Source organism: Cynocephalus volans, chromosome 5 (assembly GCF_027409185.1).
Source record: "Cynocephalus volans isolate mCynVol1 chromosome 5, mCynVol1.pri, whole genome shotgun sequence".
In the NCBI taxonomy this organism is placed as follows: domain Eukaryota; kingdom Metazoa; phylum Chordata; class Mammalia; order Dermoptera; family Cynocephalidae; genus Cynocephalus; species Cynocephalus volans.
In genome coordinates, this window is record NC_084464.1 from 131,573,914 (window position 1) to 131,597,244 (window position 23,331).

The following is a 23,331-nucleotide window of genomic DNA, read 5'->3' on the forward strand; positions in this document are numbered from 1 at the left end:
TCTCCGTCTCAATCTAAGAAGGCAACAGAGCAAGTTCATGTTGTTGAAGTACAGTTACAAGGTGGAGATCTGAAAAGCTATGTCAAAGTCAGAAACATGTATACTAGGAGAAGACAAAAGCAGATGTACTAACTAAAAAAAGAACTCAAGTAGTCCAAGTCTAGAGCTGTTGTACCTGTGGAGACTCATATGTGATGGTTTTGGTCTCAGTTTGAACAATGGGGACTTCCTTGGTGGAGATTTCTGTCCTTTGTGAGGCATCAGAAATTGTTACCATCTCTGTTTTTACCACTGGTGGCTGAGGTGGAAAAGGAAGGGAAAAATAAATTCTAGAGGTGATGAAACAAAAATGCTTAATGGAACCTTCAAAAATAATCATAAGAAACATATCCAAACACACACTCAAGCACAAAAGAAAAGAATAAAAGCAAATAACCTAAAATAAAAGATATAAAAACTTTCCTTCAAATATATCATATATACACACACATATATACACATTATATACACACATATATATGTATGCATGTGTATATATGTATATATGGAAAAATAAGCTATGATAATGTCCCTAAATTATGTTACTGTTCAAATTATGATGATCCCAAACTACTTAAATGTCAAGCTTAGTGTTCAGTGATACATATTTCAGCTTTGGGCAAATAATGATAACAGTGAAAAGAAAACCAAATGAACTATGTGAAGTGACCTCTCTATTTCAACTGCAGTTTAAAGCACCACTCTAAATGGTTTGTATGAAGCCTCATTGCCTTTAACTGGTATGCCAGCTAGGTAGGCTAAGATTTGCTCTTCTCCCCAAAACACCTTTTCTGCCTTACTAACAACAGACATTATTTTAAGAAAGAATACCTTCAAGTATGATTGTTTTCAACTATACTTGTCTAAAACTTACCGTGTTCCTTCTGTATTACATAAGTTAAATGTTATATCTAAAATTACCCCATTAATGTTGCATTAATGCTCTAAACAATTTAAAACACTAAAGGAAGAGTTTCAACAGCTTGTTAACGTTATGGTCTGCTGAGCAGGTATGTTTAATACAACACCAGATTATATACACTACTACCAAAATACTACAGTACTTTCTTTGAAAGAAAATTTCCAATGAGTATAATTGAAGAGAAATGACCATATATTAAAAGTAGAAAATAATAGTTCGAAGTGTTCAAAAACTCTTCAAACATCTTCTCTGAAATGAAGCAGGAAGTTTAAAAATTACATACTAAAAACCCATTTAATTATTTCAAGACAAAGTCACTTCAAAATTTTCCACCCCATCAAGGAGGGCAAATGTGAATAAATCCATACATTGTGGGCATTTTATTTTAGAATCAAGAAGCATTCCATGGAAGAAAACTCTCCCCTCAGCCTAATTCCCAAATGAGAGACACTGCACATAGTGACCAAGACTTAATCTAGGAAGTCTGAAAAGTACTATTTCTTGAAGAAAAAAGATATCCAATGTAGGTAATTCACAAAACATTATAATCAACAAGCAAATAATCCAGAATTGATGTTAGGATGGAATGAGAATAGAAGGGTATCCTCCTTCAGTCTAGCCTCTGGCTGCCCAGAAGGAAGGAAAAGGCCCTTCACCAAGCCATATAATCCCTACAATCTAAACACAGACATCACAGCAGCATTCAAGAAACAATGTTCTTATCACTGCTGGATACTGCATTCAGAGCACCATGGTAATCAGAACCTGCTGTCATTTCCAAAATCTTAAATTGAAGAGTGAGAGAATGAGCCAAAAAGTCAGACCCAATCCAAGAAGAGCACACACGCACACACTGACCATTTTTTCAACAGTACACGTACATTTTTCTAGTTAAACCAATGAAAAAAGGCATTTAGTGTGAGGAAGCAGTACAACTGAAGACAAATCAGTTGGAAACATCCAAAACATGCAAAGAAAAATTTAAATGTGAAATGGAAAAGGAAAAACAATATGGTGGTTGTAGGACAGTTCCCCCTACAGGTGATCCAGTTGCAGTAAAGAAGCTAGAAACCGTGAACTGTGCTGGCAGAAAATCTACAAGGCAGTGCTTTCCCCCTTCTTCCCAGGAGAGATAAAAATCAGATTCTTGCTGAAAAAGTGGAAGGAGAAGTGGGAGGACAGGAGAAGAAGAAAGGCAGGCATTCGCCACCTGAGGAACAGCTCTATAGTTTAGCTCCCACTTGGGACTCCCATTTACCTCTGAACAACAAATAATTTCTGGCAAAACATCAATGTCAACATGAGACACCTCTCCGTTAACTTTATGTTGCTCTTCCTCTGTTTCTTCTCTGTCTTGTTTAACAGCGCCTTCGTTTACGCTCTTCTCTCCAGATATCTTTTGGGCAACTACAATTTCCTGCGCCACTGTGTCTACTGGGGTTACACTGGCACCTGCTTGTGTGACTGGGCTGGCTTCTGGCACCGCCTCCTCCCTCTCTACTACCTTGGCTGCTTGGCTGGGTTCTTCTTCCATCTCTTCTTCATACTCCTCCTGCTCTTCCCTGATGGTACCCTCGGTCACACGGTGCTGGGGCCGGTACTCGCCCACATCTTCCTCCTCACTCTCACTGCTGCTGCTGCTCTCAGAAGACAGGGAGGTGGAGTCTTTTTGTGCCACAGGCTCCACCTTACGAGTCTCCCCAGGACCACTCCCAGGTGACATCTCTTTACCATTCACTTCTTCTGTGATTACTCTTTCGTCTTTCCCAACCTCTGCCCGCTTCTTCTCCTCCACTACATTCAGAGTCTCATGTGAACTCTGTACAAAAAAAAAAATGGATGAGGGAAAACAAAAATATATGAATAAATAAAAACAACGGAAACCCAAATTAATGGATGGCAGATTCATGTCATGGAGAAAAACAAAGATGATTATGATGGCTGACTGGAAGGGAAGCAGGGAAAACATGAGGCAGATGAGAAATGTTAGGCAATGGTGTTAACATGGAAAAAGGGGAGAACCTTAACAGCATCCCTGGCTCCAGTGCAAGGCCCTTCTGACTCAGGAGCACGTGTCTGCGAAACAAAAAGCAACCAAGGACACAAAATCAATAAAGTTTTACCTCAACAACCACTGAAACAAACACCTGACACTGCAAAGACAGAACAGCAAGAATCAACATCTACAGAAACCTTTGCTCAAGGTCACATAAAGGACAATCAGGACAAATGCCAAAAAACTTGCAAAACGAAACAAAAACACAAGAACAGTCAGCATCCTCCCAAAGAAACAAAATGCTTTTATTATAGTTATTCCTATAAGCTCTACTTATGTAGTTGAAAAGGTTAAAAACATGGAATTATACCAAAGCTTACTGATCATTTTAAAGAATGAATTTTTAAACTTTTTAAACCTATTAGGCAGTTCTGGTTTTAGTCAGACTATAAAGCCTAGCCTGGAACCCTGATTCACAAATGAATAGCATCAAGGAGGTGCCACCTTTATTTTCTGCTGGTTCTTTTACAAAAGAGCTTTTAGGGCTGGCCCCATGGCTCACTCAGGAGAGTGCGGCGCTCGTAGCGCCGAGGCCGCGGGTTCAGATCCTATATAGGGATGGCCAGTGCGTTCACTGGCTGAGCGTGGTGCGGATGACACCGTGCCAAGCATTGCGATCCCCTTACCAGTCAAAAAAAAAAAAAGAGTTTTTATTGGAAAAATTATAGGTGGTCTCAGACAGCTATTAACATAAAAATGTTCATTTCAGAAGTGGTTATTAACATCACAATTTGTATTATAGATCAGCAGAAGGGATACTGTACACTGGGGTAGATGTCAATAATATAGCTCCAAGTGTTCTGTCTTAGAATTTAGCTCCTCCACTAGCATCTTTGAAATCTGAAATGAATCAAGTTTATCATTTGAGACTCCCATTCCTATCCCCTGCAAACATCTACTTCTTGGCAGTAAATTAATTTATTCTAGTTGGATAATATAGTACCTAAAAGTTCAACAAATATCTGTTGACTGAATATATTTGCAATATAAATTACTATGTTATGGTATTCTTAACTAGGGTAGAAGCTTTCTTACAGAGGAGTTTTTTTTTAAAGATTCAATTTGTTTACATGGATAAAAAGAACGTACATTGATACAAATAAAGCATAGCCAATTTTCTGACATTCAGGTGGCACTATTCAGGTGATCTAACTTAAAAATAATTCAGCTAGAGACAGTAGCCTAATTTATTCAAGAAGGTATCTCCATGCTAAATGGAGGTCAATGCACCTCTGAATCCTCTGGACACTAACTGTTCTGAAGGTGTCAAGGTGCTAACTGGACTGGAACTGCTTCCTGTAATAGATGGCAGGAGTTCATGTTCATCTGCCCAGCAACATGAACAACCATGAGCTAAAGGTCCTAATATGGCACACTTCTCTGCAGTACCTATCAACATATTCTTACTAAGTCTCTTATCTGCCGTTATTCTTAAATGCATCAAAGGTATGTTTTTGTTTCTCAAAATTAATACCAGGGAAATCATGTTACTGACAGAACAAGAGTCATTCTTCCAGCTTTAATATCCACAACCTCTGGGTTTTCAAAAAACTGAAAAACTCTAGATCTTGATAAACAAATATTTAACTATAACTACTTATAAACTTCTTTATAAGTAAAGATATCCAGTGACTAGAATATTTCTATAACAGATATTACTACAGATCAGTGAATATTTATTATTATTACTACTACTACTATGACCAGATGGATTCTGCCCAAGTTCAGGGAATCTCTTACGGTCATTCAAAAACAATTATTTCATTGAGTATAGCAGGCACCTCTAGTTTTTCCATATAAACAGAATTTTTAAAATAACAAGCCATCAGAAGATGCCTGAAACTTAAGGTTTTGAAAATTTGAACTCTGCAAAGTTCTACTTGGTTGAGGGCTCTCTTCTGCTTAACAACTCTGACTCTGGGCTTTAATGGTTTAAATGATTCTCTGAATTTAGGCAGATTTTTTCCCCCCAAAAGAAGCAGGAGAAACAGCCAATCTATATCTTTTCCTCATGTCCAAATGCAGTCATTATTTCTTGAATGTTTCTCCCAGGAAGAGTTAATTTCACCAATGAAAGCACTGTAGGGAAGGGTGCCTGAATATTCAAAAAATGAAAGTTACTCTCAGATGTGGCTTTTAGTAACGGGAAGCAAAGTAAAATGCACCTCAGGCAAGGGTGGGAAGGGCCAGGAAGAAAGCTTTTCAGGAGGTGCATTAGCGTTCACAACAGCGCCCTCTGCTGTCCAAGTGGTGGCTGAAGGGAAGGGGGCTTTCACGCTATCAGAAAAGCCCTTCTCACTAAACAAAATTGATGTTATCTCCTCTTCTAGGCTCTAGAAAGGTCAGAAAAGGAAGAGCAAAGAATTAACAGTAAGTCAGAACAACGGCAGTGACCTATTGGAAGAAAGGAAAGGTTACACAAGAAAGAATAACAGAACAGCATAAAATGAAAGAAAGATGAGAATTCTGAAAGATTTTGTAGCAGGCTCATGTGGAGGTTTGCCTGAACGCCAGCTTTCCACCCTGCCTGATAATCTTTGATAGCTGTAACCTACAGAAACCAGCTAAAACTCCTTAGTTTATCACTAAAACTTTATCACAAACTAAGCATAACCTACCCACTCATCAAACACTATTTCATGTATTCCCAAGGTAGCTCCTTGGCCTCTTTTTGCACAGAATGGCCTCTTTAGTGGCTTCTATACTGGAAATACTTATTCCTATATCAGAGCTTGTGTGATTCTACCCCCTCCTGCCTCCAGTGCCCTTCCTGATGCACTCTGGGACTTTCAAATTTTGCCACTCTCTGAAGTCACTTTAATATTCCATATATTTTGGAAGGCCTTCCCTAACCACTCCAGCTCCTAAGATTGCTGCCCTTCTCCATACCACTTTAACTGTCTATATGACAAACATTCTGACAGCAATCCACAGTAACTCACTCATACAGGCAAAATATGCCACAGAATGAATAGTATGAATAGTACTCTTTTTTTTGGCAAAAAGTAACAGGTAAAGAAAAAAAAATTCAAAATAGAAAGACAAACTCAGGTGAAAACTCAGTGAGCAATGTGAAAATCATTTGTCCCTAAAAAACCATTAAGGCAAATTTAACCTTCACATTTCTAGTCTTTAAAAAACAGTTCCTAATCTGCCTCAAGGGACAAGAGGAAGGCTGGCGACGGTCTAAGAAACATGGAATAACAATAGTAAAGAGTCACCAAGAAGCCACCATCATGTCAGAAGTATGTGAGGACAATTCCTAATAACCCAGAGATCTTAAAGAAAAAAAAATAAACGGCTTTTTTGAGCTAACCCTTCAGACAGTGAGCTGAAGGGTGAGGTGAGGAACATGAGGTGGGGAAGCGCTCGCAATATTCAGAAAAGAAAACACAAGCTTCTGGACTAATTCAGTTTAATTCCAATCCCCATAGCTACACCATCCCTAGGGGTAGGGTAGGTAGAGACAGTGCCTTTCCCAGTAAGAGACAGATCACTGGAGAGTTTAAATAAATACCATGCATATAATTATTCAATAAAATAACTTCAAAAGTGCCTTAAAACTAAAGTCTATGTAATGTCTATTAGACTCATGAAAATATTTTATACATGTTAATTGTCATAATTCTCACAATACATAAAAGGACACACAGTAGTTATTTGCCCATTAAAGATTAAATGACTTGGTTTCCAATATTCTGCTCTACTCTCAAAATTTTCACGTTCAAACTGAAGCCATTTTGAAAGTTCAATGTATTTATTTTCTAAAGAAGAAACTACTATTGCTTTTTAATAAAACCTATATTATATGAATCTGGAATATTTGGTCAAATTATACACTTATGCATTATTTCTTATTTTACATTTCAATAACGATTACAATTTAAAAATAAACAAGAAACCCTACAAAACCAGTAGCAAAATGAAGGCAACAGACAGACATTGAAAAAGTATTCTGATAAAGTCGAAATAGTCTAGCAGACTCAACTGCTCACATACTTTCAACTAACAGTAGTGATACGTTATTTGAAAGGGGGGGGGAGATGCAATGTAGGTCGTCAATAAATGTTTGCTGGTGAATATATGAATGGATGATTGTAGTTATAACAGTCCATATGTACGTCAGATAAGTATATATTTTCCTTCATGTGTTCGAGAGGAAAAAACAGAAACTTGAAGCAGTAACTTCAAGTGCAGATAAACCATTCAGGAGCTTTTCCAGATTTAAATTTCATGTAACATCACTTTAGTGTAACTTCCATAACAAGATATCTTATATTGTACACTCCTAAAACAAGATCCAGAAAAATCGTGGTAATAAATTTAAACATCTTCACCAAAATCCCTAAGTTTCCTACTGCAAAGCACCCAAGAACATCACTTTAAATTTGATCAAACGATGCCATTCAACTTGCTTCTGGAGGATAGATTTTCAAAAATATGATATTAAAGTCCTCATTACACACACTCTAACTGGCTTTGGATTTCAGGCTAAACGTTAAAGTACATAAATATGCCACTCGGCTTAGCTTTATGATATTATCTTTCTCATTTTCAGTGTTCTGAAAATATTTCATCTCAACTAGAGCTCAAATTCCTTTAGGGAATTTCCATTTATTTTGCCTCCTCACCCACCCCACTGTGCATTCTGATGAATACTCTCTGATTAACAAAATCTGCTCTGTAGAAGGAAACATTTTCCTCATTACTGATCTCTGCTGTCATTCACACCCATTATAATCCATTTCTCATCAAGTGCCAGGGGGATTACTGTTAGGCAGATATGGGATTATGTCACCACTCACCTTAAAACTCTCCAATGGCTTTCCATCACTCCTATAATACAATTCCGAACTGTTAATATGGTCTTTAAGACCCTGACATGATCTAGGGTCTGACTTCTTTGACCTTTCCTTCCTCTGTGCTCCCCTTTGTTCACTAAGCCCTTGACAGCTGATCTTTCAGCTCCTTAAACTAGTTCCTGCCTTGAGGCTATTACCCTCGCTCTTCCTTACACATGGAAAAATCTCTACCTCCTTAAGGTCTCAACTCAAATGTCATCTCCCCCTGACCACAATGGCAAAGCAGCCTTCCCAATCCCCCTAACACAACACTGTATTTTAGTTTCTTAACACTTACTTCTTAGTACACCAAAATTCTCTAATTGCTAATTTACATGCCTGCTGTCTATCTCCTGCACTAGCCTCTAAGCTCTCCTGTCCTGGCAAATAGCAGGCTGACGAGCTGGCTAAGCAAAATCAGTAGAAATAGAAGAATGAGAATGCAAAAGGAATGGAAGGCTACCTTCCTCACTAATGTCAGACATTTCATATACGCAGGAGCACAGAGAGAGATCTGAGGAGCTGCTATGGTGCACCAAACTCTTTTGTCCTATTAAAAATCTTAAAAATGAAAATTCAAAAGATTACCATATGTGATTAGTAAACTAGTAACCTAAAGCACATATAATGTGTTATTTGAACACCACAGTGTGTGTAATTGTACTAACAGTGCATTTTCACATGAAATCAGTTTCCCAACTGTCAGCCACATACATCAAATTACGGAGCACTTATCACCTAAATTGGGTAATAATTCTGCATTTCAAATTTTGAATTTTCAAGTGAGGTGCTGCTGCAATATGGTGTTTCTCACCCAACTATTCTATGCTTCTAATACATGGAATTTGACTTTAAAACACCGAAAAAATTATTTCAAAAAAATTTTAGCTTGACATAATAAAAAAGGAATATCTTATGGCTGGGGACAAAGATACAAGGAAAAGGGGAGAAAGCAGGGGTAGATCCAAGGATGCCAAGGTGAACACCTTGTCCGCCTGCTGAGCTCTTTCTTCAGCTGTCCGTGTTGCTGCCATCAGGTACTTCTCCTTCATGGATAAAATATCCTTGAAAAGATGGTCTCCTTTTCTCTATTGTTTTAAACAATAGACATAGTCAACAAATAAGACACATACATTACACCTATAGCAACACAAACATCAAACAACCATGTGAGTCAATGGAACAGACCAGCTGAAGAGGCACATAAAGGAAGGCCAAAACCTTAGCATGTCATCAGACACTGTTTTTCCAGAAAACACAACACTCTACAGTAGATCGCTGAAATTGACATTATCTTCTTCAGAAAATCTGAAAATAAGAATTTAAGTTGTATCCAACTCTTAAGACCCTACCACGAGTGGCATTTTAAATGTTAATATGTTAAAAGTTTTGTTTTTCAGTTCAGTAATAATTTTTGCTCATTCGTTCTTAAAGAGCTATTTTCCTTCCAGTGTCACAAACTTAAAAATTTAAAGCAACCAATAGCTTTATTTTTTAAGGAAAGGTGAATAAAAATAGCAATAGAATATCTAAATCAAATGTCTATAATTTGGCAATGTTCAAGCCACACTAGACACTGAAGGGAAATAATGAAATTGTAGGGTAACATCTTTATACAATTTTAAAAACTGCAGATTAAATATAGCATGAACACTGTTTCTTCAAGTATGATAAATGAGCCCATGGAAGTTCTTGGTCAATAACAGAAGAGATTTGGGAGCATGAGAATGGAACACATGTAGATGGGAATAAATGGAGAAATATTTTGATAATACAGGCAATACTTATACTAGTGGTGGGAAAAAGTAAACTATGGGAAAAAAATAAGTGTGGGTAAACATTATGGTTGAAAATGCTCTTAAAACATTATTCTACGTTTCAGTAACAAGAAGCTAAGATATTAAGCTGTATTTAACATTTTGCAAGTTTTCAACAGAGCGCATCAGTCTTGAAAACTAAGTTTATCCTGTCATTATCTGACAGTAATTACGTTAAACCATTCTAATCATGGTCTACATTCCTTCAATTATTAAGTAAACTTCCTTATCTCAGATGTCAATAACTGTCAATACGTCAGTTTCTAAGTTGTCCTATATGACAATTCAATACTACCCATTTACCTGAATAAACTAGTGAAATTATTCTCAAAGTATTTCAAAAGTATATTGAAACTCATACAATTTACCTAAGAACTAACCCAATAAGTATCACATTGTTAATAAATATTTAGTATTTAAAAAAGTGTTAGCAGTTATGTAAAAAAAAAAAAAAAAATTAAATGGAACATTTTGCAACTTTGCAAGAATCAACATACTAAATTAACAGCCTGAGTTTTACTGAACAGCTGGAGTGAGACATATAACCAACAAATAGCTAGTGACATACCCCTTGTGTCTGTAGGGACAGAGGTGTGATACGTCGTTTTTCCCATTCATTAGGGCGCGGCTCAGGTGTGGATTCCATAAAATTGCGCTTGAGTTCACTAATGCTAGCCTGATGTTTCAGTACGTCCTCCTGGGCCTTATCCAGGTCCTAGCAATATGTAACGTAACAAACGGGGAAAAATCCAGAAGGAAAAAAGCCCAGTAGGACAAAAATAAAAAATAAAACCAAAAAATAAGACAATGCAAACTTATGATTGAAAAAACATAAAGCAAGAAAAATGCCAAGTCTCAAAAGCCATATTATCACCTATAAATAATCTTAATGAGTTCATCAAAATTTGAAAATAAAGCCAACATGTATTGTTATGATTCATATTTTAAAGAGTTCTAATTTCTTCTGTTTAGAATTTTTTAAAGAATAATTATTTGTATTATTAAAAGGAAACCACGGATCTGATCATCAAAATGGCTAATAATCCTTCTTTCTAATATTTGGATTTCAAATGCAGCCTATAACTTTGTTCCAGCAAATTTACTTTTCTGATTAGGGCTATTACTAAAATTGCATTCTGTGGACATAATTAGTCAAATACAAAACAGAGAAAAGGTGGACACAGAAGCACTTAACCTGAAGGAAAAGCCAGTCCAGGATCATCAAAAAAAAAAAAAGGTAAAAAAAATCAAGGGTTGACTCCCCACACCCCGCAACCCAGGAAATTCCAGTGGAGGCTTTTAATCCTTAAGGAATAAAAATTACTGCCTCCAGAGGCTGCTTCTGTTTGGCCTCTCCATAAAATAAAGAAACCACATACTGGTCCCATGTACTTGCCAAGCACAAAATTGGGACCCAGCCACCCAATGTGCCAAATGGTCCTTATACAAACAAAAATGCAAGAAAAACTACCAGGTCGATTGATGATGAATGATACATTTTACTGATAAATGGTATTTGTGGGATTTTTTAGACTGGCTCTGATAAATCGTAAAACAAAAATGTAATTAGTATTCAGGAAATGGTTTTAACTCAACTTTAATGCTTTCCTACATTTCAAAAATCATGGAGCTACCTGTGGATTATAGCTTTTGTCCCACTCCCAGAGGAATATGTCATGCATCTGATAAAAGTAGATATTCCATATTCATGCACAAGCATAGTAGCTCATCTATGAGCTTCTATAGCCATTTGCAAAAACTCATGAAAATCTAAAAATCTTTGCATGGCATGGGAAAATGACTGTGGCTTGAGATCAGGCACATTTCTTGCATTTGTCCAGAGCAATGTTATTTATTACACTTTACAGCATTTTAGTAAGTTAAGCAAAAATACATTTCCAACAGTTATCAAAGCTGCCAAAAGCAACCAAAAAGATTAGTCAGATTACTGAGAGCTCCAATTCTCCACTGAATACACTGCCACGTACTACCCTAAAATAAGAAGGAAAAAAACGTTCTCGCGTGACACAGGGAACATATTTTACATTTCTAATTGGGTGGCTGGGATTTCTTTTTCTCCTTTCTCTCTCTCTTTCTTGTTCTTTCTAATCAAAACAATTCCATTAATTAGCATACTCTCAGAGTACTTTAAATGGACCACATTCTTAATCACATAGATTTTGGCCAAAAAAAAAAAAAAAAAGGGTGTAGACAGATAGTCAAATGATTTAATGCCAGATCAATAAGTATCTGTTCTGGTTAATATATATTAAGGACGGGATCATGTTATTTCAGGTTCTGTACCTTAAAGATAACCCACTAGGAGAGAACAGGTTTACTTATAGAACAACTTCATGATGAGTGAGTAAAAACTTCACTCATTTCATTGAACAGACCTTTCTTTTCCCCCCAGTTGTCACTTTGAGAACTTCAAGCAGATATACTCCTACCTAAGCCACTCTAAAGAAACAAAGTCAAACTGATAACATGCACTCTCAAGCAGAATTTCCCCCATGCATCTCATGCACTGTGCTTGAAAAGAGAATTGCCAGCCAGCCTGGGCGTGACCTCCCGTCCACAGCAGCCTGGCAGCCATTAGGACAGAGTTGTTGTCTTAGATTATACAAACCTCCAACATTAAATTGCTATGTCTGACATAAATATTATCCCCTTCTACTCTCAAGGAATTTTTCTGTGAAATTAAATCACACAGAGGGGGGAAAGGCAAATAAACATAAGTGTATCAATCAGCAAGCATCAGAAACAATCCAGAGTTTGACGGTCTATTAAAATAAAAGAGGAATAAAAATCCTAAGAACTTAAAGCCACAACAAACAAAACTCACAAATAAACCCTGAAAGTGCACCCCACCCCCACCCCTGACAATAATAATGGCAGGCAGCAGCCACAAGATATTTAACTTCAGGGAGAAAACAGCCACCTCCTCCAGCTGTGTTTCTTCTTCTTCCATCTTCGCCTGAAAGTCACACAGCAGAAGGCCAGAAAGAAGGGGAGGATTAGTGGAAACTCTACCATTAGCGCAAAGAAGCCGTATTTGCACTTAAATGGTCAACCAGCATTACCAACCTTTATTGTGTGGCCCTCAGAAGATGCAGAATGTTAAGTCACTTTGGTCTTTCTTCACCTACAGTGCTGTACAAATGATGGAAACGATCCTTTGCAAAAGTGGAATGGAGAATGGAAGCTTCACTCTTTCTCAGTCCCTAGATGATGCTCTGCTTTTGAATTTTTCTTTTTTTTTTTTTTTACCCAGGAATGAAAATATGAGAGTGCAAAAATGGCATAATTCCATCTGTTCTCATTTGAAATGTCTAAATCAACTAGTGATGGGCAAGGTATAATGATGGAAAATTTGTCTTTGGCTTCATATGGGGAACAAACGTTCACCTTATTGTTCAGTTTTTTAAACATGGATTTCTTTCCTTGAGGGGAATATTGGTTTATTTAGATACTTTCCATGGTGGGTATTTAAAAATAATCTTTGAAATACAGACACTTTTCTTTCATAAAATTCCTTAAATCAGAACAGTTTTTCATGGTTGGACATTTCTCAATATCTAATGAATTTAGAAGTTTAAAGCTAGCATTTTGACTCAAGGAAAAGAATGGCAAGAATAAAAAATACTGATTCTGATAGCAAAGAAAAATAGTGTAACTCTTACATGTTAATTTATACCATATATTCTTTTCCTTCTTTACTGGGATGATAGTGTCATATCTGACAGTTCAAAATGTTGATTTTTTTTTTTTTTTTTTGTAAACCATTCACAGTACTTTTTAGAGATAAGCAGGGAGGTCAGACTCTTTATCAGAATTGAAAAATGAGATACCATCATTCAAGAACCATGTCACAATTCCTTTGTCAACACTTAATTCTCTAAAAGGTTGATCTCTGGTATTCCTGAGGCAAATTTTAAGAATTGTGGTTTCTCCTACAAAGCATATTCATTGCATTATCATCTTATTTTTCTTTAGCTTTGTTCTAAATTTTGTGATTTACTCTATGTATTGATAGTACTCACAGGATATGAGACACTCAATCACCAGACCACATTTAGCAAAATAATAAAAAACATACTGCACATGTTAATACTGACTTAGTGGTGCAGAAATAGTATACTTGGGAAAAAATGGCCTTACCAGACACCTAATTTTAAATAAAAAAGCACTAGGAGGTCCAGCCGTAGTGCTATATAGTCAAAATTTTCAAAAAGCCATGTTTCATTTTTCACACACATTTGTTAATAAAACAGTATCTTCCTTATAAAACACCTGACGAACAGTAACTCTTTTAAATAATTACACGATTTAGGGTGGGGGGGAAAAACACACTACCTCAAATTCATCTGGTCCTCAAATGCTACAAAAATAGGGAGAGACAAGGAGTTTCTGAGATTAGACTTAAAAATATGATGAGTAAAAGTTACAGATACATCCTCAGAAACACAAGAACAAGATCAGATTTCTAACAAGAGAAATAACACTACTAAGGAGTTATAAAAATACACATCAGTTAGTTATGTCCACTGTATCGTAAGCTCTATATCAAAACAAAAAGGTTCTATCCTAAACGAACCTTAATAATTGTCTGCAAAAATGGAAACACCTGATATGGATTACTAAGGGCAACATAGGTTCTCCCCACCTCTCAACTCCTTTTGTTTAAAATCTAGTATGAACCAGATATTTATAAAATAATCCTATAATTTTGCTCTCAACTTAGAATGTGTGGACCTGGTCAATGGATATCAACTGAGAAGTGTCTACACCTATTTCTCATGCACTAAATAAAACATTGTATGTGCGAAAATATGCAGATAATACCATTTTTGAGGGTAATCAGTGCTGAAACTTATGCACATATTTACACTCCATATTAGAAAGGGTATAAGATGAAGTGTCATTTTGTTGACTCCACAAATTGAAGCTTATGTAGGAGTGCCAGCAACTACTTCCTCTTCCTCTGTTCTGTCAGTCAAGTCACAGTCATAAGAAACATTAAAGGAGGTGGCTTTAGCCTCCAGATAGCAGAGGGATAGAGCCAGAGGAAGGGAGAAGGTGAGAGAAAAAGGAACTGACTGAGAAGCAGAGAGAAGTAGCCCAAAGATGAGGATAAGGGAAGGAATGAATGAAGGGGATGTGATAGGGACATAGTGCTGAACACTAGGAGGGAGGAAGGAGACCCAGACGTTGGGGAGGCTGGGGAAAGCAAGATATCCATCTTCATCAAGAAGGGAGGGGAAGCTAGAGCGGAAACATTTGCAGAAAATGAAGGAGAAGTAACCACACTCAGAACTGCTGTGATCAGCTACTTTAAGAGTCTTCTCATGGATGGGAGAAGGATAGCCAGGCTGAGGAAGAGCAACAGGATCCAAGACAGAATCAAGTGTGGCGACTTCTGGGTCCTGCTCTGATGTTTTGCCTGTGGAAAGGAGCTCTAAGCTGTCTAGTGTGATCTGGTCAGCCTCCCCAAAGGGGTCTTCCTCTGAAATGTCTGAAAGCAAGTCCATTTCAGGGACTGACATTAGGTTTGGGGAAAAAGATGAAGTACAGCAAATGAGTGGTGAAGGTAGGCACATGGAAACAGTCTATTCCCAAGAGCAAACCCATGATTGAATATGAAATTACACAACGAATACATTCAAAGGAAAAATACATGCAAGGAGAGAAAGAGGAGAAAAGAAGAAATAGGTAGTTAGTGAAAACTTTTACTCTTAAGTAGGGATCATATTAACACAGTATAGTTAGACAATGAATTAAGTAATTCATTTTTAAAGAGGAAAACTGGGCTACTTTTATCACATAAAATTTATAGGTGTCAACTTATTTAATTATCATTTTCAAACTGGTTACAAACAGATCCTATGAAAACTCAAACAGCATTGATTACTTTTAAACCTGGTTGCTGAAAGACATTCAAAGCATTAGCAAAAATGGTAGCACACCCAGTCCTTTGCTAAAGACATGCAGGATTTCCTCTGGAATTTAAAGACAAAACCTTTTTTTCTTTCTTTCTTTTTTTTTTTAATAACTAGATGTGTCAAGTTAACTAGACAAAATGGAGCAGAGATGTTCTGAAATACTGAGCTCTTCTGTTTCGAATGTAAGTAGTCACCCTCCTATGTGCCTTGGTAGCATAAATTCTGACAACTTCTCAGCAGTTGAAGCATACATTGTTTGACACAATTTCCATTATTTTTAACTAAATAATTTTCAACCAAATAATTCTGTAACATGACAGCCACAAGTTCAACAGAATACGAATGATATGATGTCACCTGCTATATGAAGCATTTGTCCTTGTGGCATAAGACAGGGCCCACATGGTCCCTGAGACCTCTTCCATGCTGAGCCTTAGAGACTACCAGTGCAGGAATTCCTGAGACACTGGCAGTGACTTCATCTAGCAGGTTCTTTATAAATTCATGCTGCACGTCTATAAAATTTTCAGTTAAATTCAGAAATTATAAATTGATAGGAAGATTTCATTTTTTTTTCATGTTTACTTTCAATGTTACATGTAGAAAAGTTGCTTTGTACAGATACGAAAAACTGATTTGAAGAACTCAAAGGCTCTTCAAATCAATATCAAAGTGACTTTATTGCCCAAGGTCACATAAGATAACAGTGACAAATATGAGAACACAATGTAGGTTATTTCTCCATTCACTATGGCATATGCACAAAATAAAGCCAAAAGCAATGCCCCATCTTCTCATGCACTATTCACAAAACAACTACCCTTCACTTAAGAATTTCTTGATCAGTTACAGATTATTAATGAAAAATAAAATATTTCATAGACTACTTTGTTCATGTCAAAAATAAAAGTCAACATAATTAAAATAATCAAGACAGACTACACTTTGAAATTTAGTTGTAGCAAACCAAACCAAATATAAATTTCAAATCATTATAGCTTTTATAATTGGGGGATTTCATTAGATGATTATGAAAACAGTCCAAAAGGTCAGTAAATTACTTACTTGCATTAATATAATTCACGCTGAAATATTTTGCTTTGAACAATTCAAAAAAGGTTAGAGACCACAGTCCAAACTACCAACAGCCTACACATATTTGAAAATTGGAAAATTACATCAATATGGAACATATGACTAATTTTAAATATTTGATTTCTGAAACAGAAAATGCAGCAGATAGCCTCTACTTTAAGTCCATGTTTAATACCACATACTGTACTGATTTACCATACCTTTCCTTCAATGAGTTGTAAATGTGGGGCTCTAGTTGGGCTTCTGATGTCCCTCCTGCCAGCCCCATCTTGTACCACAGCAGTGCTGACAACTCCAGGGCCATAGGCTAAAACCTCCCCAGCAGGGCCAGCAAAATCCTTCATAAAACTTTGGTCCACAACACCAATTGGAGCTAGTAAAAAATGATAATTTTGGATTACTTTAGGACATGTGAAAGGTAAAACTTTATGAAACCTTCCCTCCTTTAGCAGATAACAGGCAGCATGTAAATAATTAACAGGAAAAGGAACACTGCTTGAGCTCTGAAAATACCACCATATAAAGTAAACCCATTTTTAAACTTTAATAAACTCTAAAAGTATTCTGAATTTTAACCCACTGAACTACTACATCAGAGTCTCAAATCACCAATATTTGAAGAATAAACGCTGATCATGAAATTGGCCAGTAGGAGGAGCTCTAAGACCAACTGAAACACCAGAGTCGGGGCAAAATGTCAGGATTACAATGTAAGCATCATTTTAATTCTCTAGGGTCCCTTTGATATTGCCTGAATATATTTCTGAATCTTTCTATCGCAAGAAATCCTTACAATTTGCCTCAGTAAGTTTTAAGAATTCTTCCATAAAGCAACATTTAATTTGAACACCATTCAAAAGACAAGACAGTAAAAGTACATTTTTAGTGATTTAATTTTTAAGTTTAATATTTTCCATTTTTCTAATTTCCCTCTTGAGTACTTCAATCAACTTAACCTACAGTAAATCTAATGCACAGACACCCCAGCAATCCTGCCTGTCATGTGCTCCTTTCATTCCTCCTACAGATGGGCAGAAACATACCTTGTATTGAAGTTTTTATCATATTGCAAATCAACCCAAGATGGCACCAAACTTCAACAAGGCAAGGTCACTAGTAGGTGGCAAAAACTCTTCTGTAGCTCCTCCCCAAACAATGGAACTGCCATGAGGTCATTTTATTTGTATAAAAAGTGCTTTACTGACACCATGTGGTTTGCTCTGGTTCCATGCCCTTAGGGGAGCCCAGTAAACACAAAAGCCTTTAGGCTGTAAGCTCTTGAAGGGCAGAGGCAGTACGTGATCTACCACACTGAACTTGGGAGGCATCAAGCACTTTTAACCCATGTATCACAAGATACTTCTCAATCCACACCCCTCACCTGCCCTGTCCAAAACGTGCTTCTTTCCCAGTCCTGCCTTTTTCACCAAATACTACTCTCATACCCGCACTCATTTGCTGGAGCCTGGAACCAGGAAGTCTTTTAGGATTCTTCTTTCACCCTTGAACATCAGCAAATCCAACAAGGTCTCTGGATATATTTCTAAAGGTGGCCAGTTCTAACCATCTCTATTTCTACTACATGTCACCTTTTAAGACTTTCACAGCCCTTAAGGACTCGTACTTTTGAACTCCAGAGTTGGGTTTGTTTTTGGGTTTTTTTTACTTTTGACAAGATTTTAATAATTTCCCTTGGAAAGTATATGGTTATGGGTAACTCTTTAACATAGGATTGATTATGATTTGTAAGCACCCATTACACATTCTCAGGAATTATTGCAAAATGAGAAAATCTGACATTGATATTGAAATGTGACTAAATATGAAATTAAAAGTTACAAAATGAAATTGACAAAATGCTGATTCTGCATACTTTTAAACACTTATTAATTTCAGTATGCAGTTTTCTTTTTGCATTTTGGATTCAATAAACTTTTTCAGATCTTAAACACTATTGTAGAACCTCGAGAAGGTTGTAGGCCCAAGCACTGAGCTCATGGGGTCAAATGGCTAACTGGCTCACTTCCACCCAAGGTAAGACCATCATCACTCTCACCTGGACAATTCCCAACTAGTCTGCCTGCTTCCTCTCTCAACCTTTCTTAATTGCTCTCTTGCGTCAAATGATTTTTTTTTTTTAAAGATAACACTGTGCTCTTATGTGCTCATGTGCTCTCTCTCTCTCTCTCTCTCTCTTAAACACACACACACACACACACACACAAACACACACCACCCCACACCACCCCCCCAATAGTTTCCTACAACACCTAGAATAAAAACCACATTCTTCAACCATGGCCTGCAAGGCCCTGCTTGACTGACCCCAGCCTACCTGTCCTATCCCTTCCTAGACTCTGATTACACTTGTGTTCTTTCAGTTCCTGGAATGTACTCAGCCTCCCTCTCCTTATAACCTTCAGCCCTGCTGCTTCTGCTACCCGGAATGCTTTATTATCCCCTGCTCTTATAAGTCCCAACTGACCTGGCTCTTTCTCAAATAGGTCTTCTTCCCTGATGATCCTATCTAAGCAGGGTCCCTGCCTATTATAACTTTCCACTTTCAGAAAATCATTGGCTCCCCAACTCCCAAATGCCTCTTTGTTGTTAATTCTCCTAAATGACTGATTTGCTTCCTCTTTGGTTCAATTTTCTAATCTCAGAGGAGTCCCACTGTTCTAAAATAGCTATTCTAGACTGATTTCTATTTTGCTATTTGATCTTTAGATATAATATTGATTTTTACTTTCTATGTAATCACTACAGGATCTATTTCAATTTGCCAAACTTTAAAGTGAGAATTATTTATATACCTAAATTATTCCACTTAAAGAGTAAACAGAAAAAAGAAAATAAAACATGTCTATAACAACAATAACAAAAAAATATATTGAAGGGGAGTAATGCAGAAAATAAAGCTCAGTACCAGGTTACAGCCTAGCTTTGCTTTGGGGGGAAGAAAAAAAGAGAACATAAGCCCTGACTAAAGAGTTCACTGGCTGTCTGGCCATGTATTGGCATAAAAAGCCTCCTATTTCTCACAACACAATAATCCTTTTGATGACTTGCCCATCTGATGAATTACAGTGTCCAAATACAAAGGGAAAAATAATGGATTACTGTGCCATGTTTGTTGCTTTTACTTGTAAAACTCATTGTTTTCAGATACAGACCTCCTATAACTCTCTGCACTAACTTCCCATACAAGATGGTAGGTTTCCTTGAGCACAGTTTATATACCTCAAAGAAAACACACTGGTTTATTGCTCTTTTTAAACTCCAAAATTTTCATAAGAGTTATAGAGCCTCACAGTTTAAAACAAATGCTGAAAGCAGTGTTCCAGAAAGAGCAAGGATTTCTCTCAGGGCATTAAACAACAGTGATTGCATTTATTCAGCACTTGTATAAATTCTCTGTGGCAAGGGGTGAGGCTTGTGAAATATTTACATGGGTTGGCACATTTTTCAGTTACTTGGAAAAGTGCTCAGTTGTTGATGGGCTAAAAAATATTCTGACAGCTATAGTACATTAATAATTCACTGAATTTAAATCACGACATTTGGAAATGTGGACATTTGCTTGAAGCACAGTTCACTGTCCCCTTGCATATTTTTTGTGTGGTCTCATAAAACTATATAGAAGATTCTCCAGAATCAAGATTTGATAACTACATATACCAAAATGCCCACTAACAAATCCTGGGAAATATCTGTGTGTCTATCTACATTGGTTTTCCAAGTTTTTTTCTAGGAAAAGTAGATCAAAGCCAATGGGTATCAATTCTTCACTAATGTGAGAGCATTTTTATCCGTTAGCATGTCTGGTTAGCATGTGATGTGTTTTACCTAAATATGTAAAATATTAGTTCTTCAAGGTCATATTTCAGAAAAATATCAAGCAATAATAATCAATAAAGGGTTTTTTACTGATAGTAGGAAAATAAAAATTTCAAATTAAATATTACTATTTTGTATATATATTTTTATATTAATCAGCCAAAAATGTTGGGAAACTATTCCTTCCGATAGAAAATTGTCTATATCAGTCACTTTCTATTACATAGAAAAATTAAGTCCTTCATAAAGTATTCTAATATAAATTTAACCTTAGCTCTTTAATAGGAAACATACTATTAATCCAAAATTGGACTAGGTAATAAGGTACATATATGAAGAAAAGCAACAATTTATTTCCATGTGCAGTCTATACAAAACTACAAATATGTAGCTAGTCAGAATTCCAACAGCAAAAAGATTCACATTTATATACATCTCTCCTTGGGTTAAAGAACAAATAAGAAAAAAAAAAAAAAGAACAAATAAACACATATTTCCTTTCTTTTTGTTAAAATACTGTTTTTAAAACTATTCCTTTGAAGCTGTGAATGGCTTCTCAAATGCTAGAAAGTTTGGTAAGCCACTGTAAGTGTTTTTTAACTCACAAAAATTGGATGATGCTAGGAACGTTTACGTTCATTTGATTGTTCAGCTGTTATGATACAAAAACCCCACAAAATTACATTTTGCCATTAATTAACAAGTTCAAGAAATTAAGCCACAAAAAACACATCACAATCAAGTCAAACCAGTAAGTTTGTGTCTGTGCAACATCTCATGAACAAGAACTCCTAACAAATGTTTGTGTGCATTGACAATACAAAGAAAATGTATGTTCAGAATGACAACTTCAAAACACTACAAAATTATTTTCTTGTAAGTAACAGCATTATACTTACTGGGGAAAAAACGACTATCCTTCTAGGGTATTTCTAGTGGCCTTATTAACTAGATCAACATTTTCTGACCTCACCAGATTAGAGAAAGATGTACAGAATCCAAAATTATCATAAATGTGCTTACCTCCATCTAGACTCCTGGAAACCCGTTTACTAGAGGTGCGCTCAAAGTGTGGTGCTGGCCTGTCTATGAGGGTGCTTGCCTGGCGGGTCTGTGCTTGGGTACGGCCACTGTAGCGGAATTTGGACCCCAAGGTCAGGAACTTGGCCTTTGGTGGCTGCTCAGGAGACACAAGCCTATTCGGGGGGGAAAAAAAGGAGTAAAACTTCATAGATTTTTTTAAAACTTTAAAACTATGTATTTTAACATCTCATTTTAAGAATGTTTACTCAAAAACAATGTTACCTAAACTTTCTAATGAAAAAAGAACATTATTTATAAACCCTCCTACATACTCAGCTTTATGATGGGGATGAGTAAATCCACATTCATGTATTCATGAATAATATGTTTTTCTAAACCAAAGCAAAGAGCAGCTGTTCTCAGTGTGTATCAAAGTTATTTATTTGTAATAGCTTAAATCATTTATATAAACACATATGTCTGAATTCTAGCTCCTAACTGTAAGTGCCAAGTAACAATCTATTACCATTAGTAATTCTTAATATTTATGCCTATTTCTCCTGGGAAAAAACCATCTAACTCAGGAATCTGTTCCACCAAGTGATTCTTTCCCATAAAGAACACAACACCCAATGGATCTGAAAAGATGACTAACTAACATCCTTTCTTGCCAGCACAATTCTACTGCTTAGTGAAGTCAAACTTTCTTGATACCAAATATGTCCACAGACATATGCAAAACCAAGTTTTCAGTAAATGAGCCAATCTTTTTTTTTGAAATATAACTGAAAATGTCTCCTTCCATTGTCTGATCAAGAGCTGATGAAATTTATTCACAGAAAGATAATCTCAGATGTCTTGAAAATTTTATCAAACAAAAAGATTTCAATTGAAAATTCAAGAATACGAATAATTCCATCAAAACTTTTCCTATCATTTTCAAAGGAAGAGTGACTTCTTAAGGAGTTCTTTATCATTTTAAGTATTCCTCGACCTTCTGTACAACTTTTTAGAAATCTCCTGCTTAATAAGCAATGAAGAGATCCAAGTCAAGGTGAAGCTGGATGTGATAAATATGAGAGGCAACCTTCCATCAACTCAGGATTCTCGATGGTACTCACCCAGAAAAACAGCACGTTAGAATTGAACTGACAAAAGAAGAACTAATACACTTCTGGCTTTCTTGGCTTAAATCTACTCACACAGGGTAGCAGAAGTGTTTCTCGAAAACTTCCATTTTCTGCCAATGGATTTTCAAAACAGACACAGATGATGATGCTGAGCAAGTGCAATCTGACGAGATAGCCAATGTCTCAAACTGTACTTTGGAAAGAGCTGCATATTCTTAAATTAGCATGCTGAAATAGCAGAAATCTAGACCAGAAAAGAACCCTTAGCCATGCTCTAAATCTTCTCCTTTGCTCTGGGTTGAGGAATGAGGTACAGAGAGGTTACAAGCCCCAGCATACTGATCGTGAATAAGAGAGGCAGGATGAGAAACATGCTCATTCACCATGCACTGTCTCCTGACGGGTTGAATATGGCAAGGTTTCCCCACCTAGCAATCCTGCTAAATACTATCTAAGGACGCTCTGTAAGACAGCAGTGATCTATAGAAAAAAGAGTTGCTGGTAAGCCCATCAGTGTAGCAACTGATTGAGAAATACTCATTCTCTTTGAAAACAGGTTGGCCAAAATACATTTATCTTTATCACCTTATTCATAAAATACTAGAGGAAGAAAGAGAAATTTCTAAAGA

At 36.5% G+C, this 23,331-nt stretch overlaps 1 protein-coding gene across 8 annotated transcripts in view; it reads right to left on the reverse strand.

Moving 5' to 3' along the window:
• The window catches only part of EPB41L2 (erythrocyte membrane protein band 4.1 like 2), a 208,476-nt gene that overhangs the window by 24,736 nt on the left and 160,409 nt on the right, over positions 1–23,331 (reverse strand). The window contains exons 12-19 of one of the 8 annotated variants that reach the window (XM_063097411.1): positions 21,573–21,745; positions 16,913–17,085; positions 12,305–12,367; positions 10,244–10,390; positions 5,183–5,350; positions 2,984–3,037; positions 2,220–2,780; positions 176–298 (exon numbers count right to left, since the gene is read on the reverse strand). In XM_063097411.1, the coding sequence (XP_062953481.1) occupies positions 176–298; positions 2,220–2,780; positions 2,984–3,037; positions 5,183–5,350; positions 10,244–10,390; positions 12,305–12,367; positions 16,913–17,085; positions 21,573–21,745 (1,462 nt within the window). Of the gene's footprint in view, positions 1–175; positions 299–2,219; positions 2,781–2,983; positions 3,038–5,182; positions 5,351–8,844; positions 8,947–10,243; positions 10,391–12,304; positions 12,368–16,912; positions 17,086–21,572; positions 21,746–23,331 lie in introns of all 8 variants that reach the window. The other 7 variants (XM_063097412.1, XM_063097413.1, XM_063097414.1 and 4 more) reach the window with 7 other exon arrangements.